We start from the raw sequence: 9,606 nt of genomic DNA on the forward strand, positions 1-9,606 counted from the left end.
GCACGGCACCGCAACCGGTGGCAGGTTGGGAGCTCGGGTAACAGTTTAGCCGGGAAACTAACCCTGACTATAACGGCTTTTTAAAAGGCAATCTTACTGTTCCTCATTCTTTATTATTAGAAAACCCGCTATTTTGGTTTTTGCTTAGAAAAGGAACTGTTTAACTAACATCAATTTTGAAACTTAACTCAAAAACAAGAACAATTAACGCAACGTGATACAACTTATTTGGCTTCATTTTCGATTTTATCTTTTCCAGCTTTTTGAGACTTTTGCTTCTTTGTCGACTTCTTTAGGCTTGGTTTCATATTTGGATTTGCCTAAAATTAGAATGGTATAAATATTAAAACTCTAGATTGTTAGTATACGTATCTTCATTTTACATTATCTTTGGTCGCTGCTTCTGGACTTGTGGAACTCATTTTTGATGACGGTAGTTTTTCGACCTTCTTTTTTGTGCCTGTTTTCTAAGCATTTTATATTTTGTAATATGTTAATATATGAATGAATATCTTTGGATATTTCTTACTTCATTTTCATTAGATTCTTGTGCCTCTAGAAGATTTGCAGCCACCTTGACACACTGACGTGCAGCCGGCACTTTCTTCACATTCTTCTTGGGCGCAGAGGGTCCTTCCTCATTCATTTCATTAGATGATTGTTCCGCCAGGATATTTGCAGCCGCGTCGACGCACTGAAGTGCAGCCGGCGTTTTTTTCACATTCTTCTTGGGCGCAGGAGTTTCTTTGGACCTTGGAGATTCTTTGGACCTCGCTGATTTTGGACTTTGGACTGTGGAACTCAATTTGGAGTCCAGTTGTTCCTTTTTGTCCTTCCTTTTTGTTCCTGTTTTCTAAATATTTTTCATTTTGTAATTTTTGAACAAATATTTATATATCTGTAAATATTTCTTACTTCATTTTCATTAGATGCTTGTTCCTCCAGAAGATTTGCAGTCACCTTGACACACTGACGTGCAGCCGGCACTTTCTTCACATTCTTCTTGGGCGCAGAGGGTCCTTCTTCATTCATTTCATTAGATGATTGTTCCGCCAGGAGATTTGCAGCCGCGTCGACGCACTGAAGTGCAGCCGGCGTTTTTTTCACATTCTTCTTGGGCGCTGGAGTTTCTTTGGACCTCTCCGCTTCTGGACTTTGGACTGTGGAACTCAATTTGGAGTCCAGTTGCTTTCCATCCTTCTTTTTTGTGCCTGTTTTCTAAATATTTTATATTTTGTAATATTTTAATATATGAATGAATATCTTTGAATATTTCTTACTTCATTTTCATTAGATTCTTGTGCCTCTAGAAGATTTGCAGCCACATTGCCACACTGACGTGCAGCCGGAATTTTCTTTATATTCTTTTTGGGCGCAGAAGATCCTTCTTCATTAATTTCATTAGATGCTTGTTCCTCCAGAAGATTTGCAGCCACATTGCCACACTGACGTGCAGCCGGAATTTTCTTTATATTCTCTTTGGGCGCAGGAGGTTCTTTGGTCCTCGAAGATTCTGCTACGATGTTCTGGTCAGATAAAGTCACCAGTTGGTTCTGCTTCATCCTGGCTGCACTGCGAGTAACCACCATTTTCGGTTCAAATATAAAGTAGAAAATTAAAAAAATCAAGATAATGGAAAATTGTTGTAGATTCAAGCGAAGTGCGATAAGATGTGGGAATTTTAGTAAAAAGGTAAAAAGGTTGTTTGGTTAGTGGTGCGACACTAGACAACCAGGCTACTTCCAAACATGAACTCAAAATTTTCAAAATATCTAAAATATTTATCCCAAAAATATAATAACCACTTAAATTCAGTTCTTAGCTTCCAGTTAATTTATTAAAAATAATAGATACTACATATTCAGTATTCATATTGTGGAAAAATTACTGCTTCTCAAGCCAACTGCCGGAACTGCTATGGATTATTTCTACTGCAGGAGGTTCCTTGATCACCAACACGTAGCCAGCACCAGTCCAAACACTAGCTACGCGGACTCCAAACTTTTTACGCAATATGATTGGAGCCGGTCCCTTCAGAGCCGAGTGCTTCATTGACTTGACCTTAATTTTGGGAGATGGTTTGTAAGACTTCTCGTCGGTGTCCTCCAACTTCACGCGCTTCCTCATCTGTCGCAAGCCAATTGACCCACGACTTCCAGATGTAACCTTCTTCCGAGCCGGTCCCTTCAGAGGTAAATGCCTCTTGCTCTGGAACTTCTTTTTGGGAGTTCTTTCGATTGATTTCTCCAACTTAATGCGTTTCCTCATCTGTCGCAAACCTTTTCTCTCAAATTCTCCCGAGGGACCCGAGAAACTGTGCGAAATGCGTTTGCGCTTCATAGATTCTTTAAATTCGCTGGCCACAGAAGAGGATAGCGACGAAATCAGCTTACGCCTCATGTTGTCTGAATTGGTGCATGGATTAAAAGCAAATATCGAACTGGGTTAACCAATCTTGAGAATAGAATAGCATTTTACTTACAAATTTTTCGCAATGGAGAATGGTGAGCCATATTTGCCAGTGAAAATTTTTTACTAGTCGGAGAAGTTTCGTGCAACCAGCCTACTTTTCCAGAATATTGTTTAGTGATGGGAAAAACGTAAAGATGTGAGTTTTATCATAGAGTTACCATAATAAGATATGATGTCCCCTAATGTTCGGACCCCTAATAAAAAGTTTCGTCCTTCATTTTGTGTGTGTATCGATAGCTTTATTTTCTGTTTCTCACATGTTCAAAAAAAAGGAAATTTCTTAAATTGATGGTGCTCCGGGAACATTAAAATTAATTTTAATTGTTTTCATATCTTGATTGGATCAACCAACTTGCTCGCCTTAGCTGGATAAATCGGAAAGAATTCAACAAACAAATAAATTTCTGGGGTATGTGCAAGTAATTGTGATTAAGTGATGTGCAATGAAACAAAATATATGGCAAAGAGCAAGGGCTTTCGTAACAAATAACTATAGAACAAATAATAGAATCAAATTCAATTGGGGAAATGCTAATGAAAAGAAACGACAACTAAAGTATGCATTGTGTACATTTAACATTTCCACTAATTTCTCTCTAAGTCTAATGTATCCTAAGATCTGCGAGCAAATATCTGCTCCTTGAAGCGCAGCGCCGCCTGTTTGGCGGAATTGTGTTGTGCTGGGTGCTTGGCCCGCTTCCTTGACATCCCGGAAGGTCCTGGCTCCTCGCGGAACCCATGCATTTTCGGTGTGGGCGGCAGCTCGCGGAAATACTTCTGTTTGGGTGTGCATGGCTCAACTCGCACCATGCCCGAACTGGTCTTAATCAGCTCGATTTTGGGAACTTTATTGGGGGGCTCATCGACCACCGTCACGTAGCCAGCATTTGTTCGAATACGATGGCCGTGGTTCTCCTCATCGGAGCTCTTCAGCGGTGACGCCTCCTGGGGCTTTTGCTTTTTCCCCTTCTTCTTCTGTTTGCCTGATTTCTTGTCCACCAATGGCGGCTGTGGCGACAATTTACGCGAGAGCGTGCGTGGCTGCGTAGGAGCAAGGACTTTTGGTTATACTCTTGTCTGTCAGGCGACTAACTAACGCTTACCTCTGCGTCGCTGGCTTTTGGCGGCGCCAGAAGATTAACAGCATGACTCACAGCCTGACGCGCTGCCTGTAGGCGCTTTACATCCTTCTTCAGCACCGGTGGCTGCTTGGACGATTTCGTTGTAATGGTTTCCGATTCTGAGCCCATGGTGACCAATGGCTTGGATGGCGCTTGCGCAGCCAGTCGCTTTGGCTTCTTTTGCTTCGCTCCGCTGGCAAGATACTATAAGGAATAAGCGAATTTAGTGTGAATGCTAAAGGAGATTTTTTATTTAAGGAACTGACCTCTTTCTTTTCCTTTAACTTAGCCTCGTTGGCAGCTTCCAGGAGGTTGTGACAGTATGCCAAGTAATATTCGGCAGTCTTCTCGACCTTGACCGGCGCCATTCCTTTCGGTTTTGAAGTCAAAATTTCTGTAGGTCTTTCCTCGGATGGCGGTGCATCGCAAGTTTTCGTCTTCTCCATGGGAAGCTCCTCTACGGCGACAGTTTCTTTTTCTTCAGGTGATTCCGAAGCTGGTGGTTTCTCAGGGGAAGTATCGGCCGTTTCTTCATTAGGAACTTCACTTTCCGAGACTTCCCCGTCGCTCTGATGTTCCTCGGCGACAGTCATTGTCTCGATTTCGTTGTCCTCCTCCAAGGAATCCGTGGAAGCACCATGTGAGCTCTTAAGGCGCTTGCGCTCGTGCTGGATCTCCATTTCCTCAAGATCATCTGGCGCACCAGATAGGCTTTTCGACAGGCGCTTGCGCTTGTTTTTCTGCCGCTTTTTCTCGGCCACCATGTCGACAAAGGACTGCGAGGGGCAGAAGTCACTTCCAACTTCAACCAGTTCACTACGGCGTCTCAGTTTGGACTTCTTGGTTGCCAGCTCGGGACTGGGGACATATAATGACTGGCGGCGGGATTTCTGTAGAGGGTTAAACATTTTTTGCAAGTGGCTCAAATCACTAGAGGCCAATTCGGCGAGCAAAGCTTCTTCATCCGCAGTGGAAATTGTGGATTTTTTGATTGTTGGAGGGCTTTCGCTTTCAGATGGTTTATCTTCATCAGACTTCTCGTTTTCGGCTTGTTTGTCTTTATCAGACTCCTCGTTTTTATCGGCCTCCTTAGGGTCCTCAGTTTCATAATAATCCATTATATCGTTTACGCTTTTGTTGCCCTTGTCTCCAGAGATTTGGGCCTTGAAAGATGTAGATTTTTTAATTTCGGAATGGTTTTCGCTTTCAGCTGGTTTATCTGCATCAGTTTCGTCCTGCTCTTGCTTTTCCCCGTCATCGGAATCCACTATTTCGTACAGGCTCCTGTTGCTCTTGGCTTCAACCTTGTCTGTCTTCTCCTCCTCGTCGTTATCTGATGAGTCCACCTCCATGACACTGATATCGAGTTGCGTTTCTGTCTTGTTGAACCGCTCCGATTTGTTCAGTTCGTTGAGAGCGACTTGGCGAGATCTTTCCAGCTCGGTTTCCGAGATGGAAGATTTTTCCTCACTGGCGTTCAACAGTTGGGCTGCTTCGCTTAATTTACTGGCATTGGATGAGCAGTTGCTTTGGTTTTTGGGCTTCTCTGTTTTGTCCTTACTGGAATCATTGTCCTGAACTTTCACATGTTCTTCATCACTGGAGCTCGCTATAACAATGCGGCGACGTTTCACGCTAGAACTCTCAGCTTGTTCAGATTCTTCAGCATCTTCAATTTCATCCTCGCCGGAGGAGTAGCAAAGCTGTCCTACATCCTCCTCATCTTCGTTGTCCGATACAATAAACGAATCGTCGCCATCAGATTCTTCTGGGGTAGACTCCTCAGTATCCTCACTGCCAACGGACTCCCCATCGATTGGAATTTCATTCTCCTCCATTTCCCGGCGAATCGAACTGTCCATCGAATCTCCAGACTTGTAATCTTCCCCAGCATCTTCAGCTTCTAGGTCCACAAATTCGGAAATGGGTTTGTCTTCTTCGTGCTCCTCCTCGTTTTCTCCTTCACCCTCTTGGTCTTCAACATCTCCCTCAAAGCTTTCTAGCCCAGCCAGGATTTTATTCTCCCACTTTTGCTTTGACATGCGTGATTGTTCCACCATCTCATCCACAGCATTCTTTGATTCCAGCTCATCGAATGGCTTGATAGCATCAATTTGAGGAGGTGCTGGATGCAATTTCTTCGTGCTGTTGGACAGACCACGCTCCTGATCTTTGAATATTGGTGTGGAACTATATCGACCCTTTTGGAGAGGCAGTTTTATGGGCGTCTCCGGCTTGGGAGTCAGAATGCGACAAACTGGCATCTTCTCACGTCCTGGCGTCTTGGGAAACCGTTTCTTTGCTACCTCTATGTCATCAGTGTTAAAGTTGTTGAAGTCAACCGATTTTTTTTGCTCCACAGCAGGGGAACGCACAGCACGAGCTCTTATGCCGGAAGTTATGTCCGGCAGATGTTTTCCCTCGGTAACATCGATTTTGTTTTGCTTCTCATCATCCAATGAATCATCTGGGAGTACTTCCTTACCGTCTTCGACATTTTCTTTATTTTTTGGAGCTTCCGACGGAAGTACCGGCTCATCGTCGTCGAGGTCTAAAAACTCCGGTTCATTTGGTTTCTCTACTGGCTTATCGTTTTGTGGCTCGAACTGAACAATCGAATCTTCTGCATCTAAAAACTCTTGGTCCTCCATGGACTCATCTTTTTCTGGGCTTGTGTCCATTAAGTCAATAGTAGAAACGTTTTGTGCAGTAGCTCTTTTCTTTTCCATTTGAGGAGAATCAATTAGCTTATGAGTTTCTACTTTGCTTTCAATTTTAGGTGGTTCAACCTTCTGGGGAGTTTCAGTTTTCGTTTTAATTTCATTGTCTACCCCAACGGGCTCGGTGTTTTCTTTAATTTCAGAAGTGGCAACAGGATGAACTTTCTGCGGAGTCTCGATTTTTCTTTCAACTTTAGGAGACTTGACGCGTGATGTTTCAAACACATCATTCATGTTTTCTTCAATTTTCTTGGATGTCGCGATTGGAGTTTTTTTTGGAGTTGTATCTGCGCTCTCATCAATGTGAAGAGCTTTACTTGAACTTTGAATTTTCGAAAGTGTGGTAAATGCCTTCAGGAATGGTTGTTTGCCAGCATCCTTGGCAGGTTGGGCTGATTCTTGTGTTTCTGGTGTCTGTGAATGGGCTGCAGCGATAGATTTATTTTGCTCCTCAACAGCTCCATTAGCCTTGAGTTCATCCGGCACAATCAATTGCTGTGCCTTTCCCATCATGCTAGAGAATTTTTCCATTGAAAGTTTCTCTAGCTTTACGGCAACCTTGGGAGTGGTTTTAATATGGGGTTTAGCCTTCGCTGGCTCGACATCTGATGCTTTTTGCTCAACTTTGGGTGAATCGTTAAGATCACGAGGCGTATTACTGGACGAACGAGTGGCCATTGGTGGAGTCTGAGACATAGAACGCGTCACTCGTTTCTCATCACTCTGCGGATTGGGTGTGACTGTTCGCTTTGGACTCGGACTGACACTGGGCTTCCGCTGTGCCTTACCCTTGCCGTCCTTGGGCACAAGACTTGTACTGGGGCTGGGCTTTTCCTGCACGACCTCATTTTCCTCCGGTTCCTCTGTTAGTGTAAGCTGTTGGCGCACAGATCTGGTGTTTTTAGCTGGCGTGCGAGTTGGCCTTTTCACGGAAGAGGGCGTCGTCGGCTCGGGAGTCTCACCGCGTGCCAAGGATGCGCGCCTGGTCCGTGTTGGAGTCCTCACATCCAAAGTGGACGAGTTCAGACGTGTGCGGCGTGTGGCACGTGGCGAAGCGGCAGCTTTAAATACGAGAAATCATTGTCTTAGACTTGATACCACTTGATACTTGATACTTGATACCAGTTTTATCCGAGTTGGGCCACAACTTACCGAGTTCTGCCGCCGTATCCAACTGCGGAGTGCTCGGACGGCTGTCCGTATCCAGAAGGGACAAGCGACGAGTTCGAGCCCGGGTCACTACCATATTTATTGGATTAAACGGATAAGGAAATAATGTTAAAGAATAAATTTTATTCGATCGAATGAAAAGACGAGCTGCTTGAGAAAGGAGCTCCTCGATAATGGCTGACTTTGGAGCACCGGTTTACTTGTCCCGTTGCTTTTGAAGCACAGCACGCTGAGATCCACTCACCGCGCTTCCCATCTGTGTTCTCCGTATTATCATCCATTTGGCCCGGCTCTTTTGTTTTTCGTACACAACAATTAATTGAAATCAAGAGAGTTTCGAACCCGCATGCAAATTATAACAAAGAAATAGAAACGAAGACGCCAAGACGCCGAGCCAAAAAAGTGAATTTCACATGTGCCGCAAACAGCGATGTTTTCTAACACTGCAACCGGCTGTTGAGCATTTGTGTGGCGGCCGTTAGAATTCAAACTAGTATAGTTTCGGGGCTGAATTCGTTGTGCTGATAGCCTAATATCACCTTCAGCTGATAACTTATCTTATTTATTTTAAATTAGGTTGTTATCTTTTTATTTAACGTGCAAAATCACTTAATAGATCTTCCGATTCAGACGTTGTGCAGCATTGGCCTGTTTCGGCACCGATAAAGTGGCCGATATCTTTAAACCGGAATTATCGCCACATCTAAATTTAAACCATGACCAAACCGCCTAAAGACTTATTGTAATGAACGGTTGAATAATTGGATATTATTATTATTTTATTATACAATCGTATGTATTTATAAAAGTACAAATATTTGACGTGCTATGGCTTCCAACACTTATTTGTATTTTTAAATAAAGAGTATTTTTTTTATCAATTCAATAATAAATTGTAATTTCTACTCATTTTCTTAGAGTTCACATTCGTTATCTAGGCTATTAACATTAAGTTAAAAACATAATTAAATGCTAGAGCATATTTTGCTTTGCTAACTCCGGATTGAACTGGCTGTTGTACTTCTGGACAACCTTAGGCGTCGCAGCCGGAGTGGATGCTGCACTGGCAGCCACCGGAAGCTCCTTGGGTGCGAACAGAGCCTCGGAACGCTGGCGCTCAGCTGTTTCCCGTCGCATGCGCTCCCTTCTTAGCGTCTCGAGCTTTTCTCGTTTTATGCGTTCCTCGGCCAAAAGGGTCTCCCTTGAACCATTTTTGCTCTTGTGCTTCTTGTGCTTACTATTTTTCTTATCCTTCTTGGATTTCTTGTCCTTGTGGGGCATTGAAGGTTCTTGAGAAGGCGTGGGTGTCCTTTCGCGAATTCTTTTTGTGGCCTTTTTGGGATCCTTTTTCTCTGGAGGCAACAAAGCATTGATTAGGGTCAGAGGATCGTGGGCTAGCTTTTGCTTGAGATGAGTTTCAGTAGGAGTGGCATCCCCCACTTCTGGTCTTTTGGGGGCTAACTCGTACCAGCTGCGCACTTTCAAAGCTTCATTGGTGTCCTGGCCCAAGTATGTGAGGTAGCCAATCTGCTTCTCATACTTCTCCTGCTCCTCCTTTTGCTCCTTTTCCAAGTCTTTGTTAGTCGTCTTCACTCTCGCCTTGTAGTCCGCAAAGAGATCCACCCCTTTGGTTGTTTCAGTACTGCATTCTGGCTCCTCTCGAGATTCCTTGGAGACCTTCTCCGGCAAGCCTGATTGGCGGCGCAGGAAGTTGATTCGCGCCTCGCTTTCCTATTTGACAAAAGAACCCATTAATATGTTAAATTGACGTTATTTGGGCAATACCCACAGCAAATTCCAATTTCTCCTGCCGGACTTTTTCTTCCGCTGCGGCAGCCGCTTGATCCCGGCGCACGCGGGCAATGTTCTCCTTGGTACGCACATGCCAGCTAAGAAATAAACATAAATTGAGAAGAGTTATCTTTAGAATCAGTATAAAACTTACCGTTTTTTTGGTAGAATATTCATTTTATTTCCACTTTGTTGACATTCCTGGAATCGATTACTCGATAGGCATCTCTACCTATCGATGGCTCTGACTTATCGAATGCCCTAAGCGTAGTAGGCCAAATTTGTTGCTCTCTAGTTTGCAAAGTGGACTATTTTATTTATTTTTTAAATGT

The 9,606-nt window shown here is 43.7% G+C and overlaps 4 protein-coding genes across 8 annotated transcripts; all 4 read right to left on the reverse strand.

Annotated features, from left to right (window-relative positions):
- Positions 1–137: 137 nt before the first annotated feature.
- On the reverse strand, positions 138–1,732 carry LOC6728650 (protein FAM133). 5 transcript variants are annotated; one of them, XM_039295183.2, is made up of 5 exons: positions 1,281–1,730; positions 1,139–1,218; positions 530–770; positions 384–467; positions 138–320 (listed from the first exon to the last, which is right to left on the reverse strand). In XM_039295183.2, the coding sequence occupies exons 1-5, from the start codon at positions 1,587–1,589 to the stop codon at positions 225–227; spliced, it is 810 nt and encodes a 269-aa protein (XP_039151117.1). In that variant the 5' UTR covers positions 1,590–1,730; the 3' UTR covers positions 138–224. The 5 variants fall into 5 exon arrangements, with proteins under 5 accessions (XP_039151117.1, XP_016035285.1, XP_044779272.1 ...); XM_016175103.3 differs by having other exon boundaries at positions 530–853; positions 916–1,218; positions 1,281–1,728; XM_044923337.1 differs by lacking the exon at positions 530–770 and having other exon boundaries at positions 916–1,218; positions 1,281–1,732.
- Positions 1,733–1,810: 78 nt separating this feature from the next.
- LOC6728651 lies at positions 1,811–2,642 on the reverse strand. The gene is made up of 2 exons (XM_016175101.3): positions 2,483–2,642; positions 1,811–2,405 (listed from the first exon to the last, which is right to left on the reverse strand). The coding sequence occupies exons 1-2, from the start codon at positions 2,511–2,513 to the stop codon at positions 1,885–1,887; spliced, it is 552 nt and encodes a 183-aa protein (XP_016035288.1). The 5' UTR covers positions 2,514–2,642; the 3' UTR covers positions 1,811–1,884.
- A 43-nt stretch (positions 2,643–2,685) lies between these two features.
- Positions 2,686–7,935, reverse strand: LOC6728652 (protein slender lobes). The gene is made up of 5 exons (XM_016175100.3): positions 7,728–7,935; positions 7,466–7,552; positions 3,860–7,374; positions 3,576–3,797; positions 2,686–3,513 (listed from the first exon to the last, which is right to left on the reverse strand). The coding sequence occupies exons 1-5, from the start codon at positions 7,762–7,764 to the stop codon at positions 3,085–3,087; spliced, it is 4,290 nt and encodes a 1,429-aa protein (XP_016035289.1). The 5' UTR covers positions 7,765–7,935; the 3' UTR covers positions 2,686–3,084.
- A 307-nt stretch (positions 7,936–8,242) lies between these two features.
- Positions 8,243–9,589, reverse strand: LOC6728654 (leukocyte receptor cluster member 1 homolog). Its single transcript, XM_002103958.4, has 3 exons — positions 9,429–9,589; positions 9,273–9,372; positions 8,243–9,214 (listed from the first exon to the last, which is right to left on the reverse strand). The coding sequence occupies exons 1-3, from the start codon at positions 9,449–9,451 to the stop codon at positions 8,456–8,458; spliced, it is 882 nt and encodes a 293-aa protein (XP_002103994.1). The 5' UTR covers positions 9,452–9,589; the 3' UTR covers positions 8,243–8,455.
- Positions 9,590–9,606: the final 17 nt, after the last annotated feature.

Source organism: Drosophila simulans, chromosome 3R (assembly GCF_016746395.2).
Source record: "Drosophila simulans strain w501 chromosome 3R, Prin_Dsim_3.1, whole genome shotgun sequence".
Classification (NCBI taxonomy): Eukaryota; Metazoa; Arthropoda; class Insecta; order Diptera; family Drosophilidae; genus Drosophila; species Drosophila simulans.

Coding starts and splice junctions, on each gene's coding strand:
- LOC6728650 (XM_016175103.3), bottom strand. CDS start 1,589: ATGGTGGTTACTCGCAGTGCAGCCAGGATGAAGCAGAACCAACTGGTG. Junction 1,219..1,280: donor AAGAATCTAATGAAAATGAA/GTAAGAAATATT, acceptor TAAAATATTTAG/AAAACAGGCACAAAAAAGAA. Junction 468..529: donor AAGAATCTAATGAAAATGAA/GTAAGAAATATC, acceptor TAAAATGCTTAG/AAAACAGGCACAAAAAAGAA.
- LOC6728651 (XM_016175101.3), bottom strand. CDS start 2,513: ATGGCTCACCATTCTCCATTGCGAAAAATTT. Junction 2,406..2,482: donor TTCTCCATTGCGAAAAATTT/GTAAGTAAAATG, acceptor GCACCAATTCAG/ACAACATGAGGCGTAAGCTG.
- LOC6728652 (XM_016175100.3), bottom strand. CDS start 7,764: ATGGATGATAATACGGAGAACACAGATGGGAAGCGCG. Junction 3,798..3,859: donor AGTTAAAGGAAAAGAAAGAG/GTCAGTTCCTTA, acceptor TATTCCTTATAG/TATCTTGCCAGCGGAGCGAA. Junction 3,514..3,575: donor CAAAAGCCAGCGACGCAGAG/GTAAGCGTTAGT, acceptor GCTCCTACGCAG/CCACGCACGCTCTCGCGTAA.
- LOC6728654 (XM_002103958.4), bottom strand. CDS start 9,451: ATGAATATTCTACCAAAAAAACG. Junction 9,373..9,428: donor AATATTCTACCAAAAAAACG/GTAAGTTTTATA, acceptor TTTATTTCTTAG/CTGGCATGTGCGTACCAAGG. Junction 9,215..9,272: donor AGGAGAAATTGGAATTTGCT/GTGGGTATTGCC, acceptor TTTGTCAAATAG/GAAAGCGAGGCGCGAATCAA.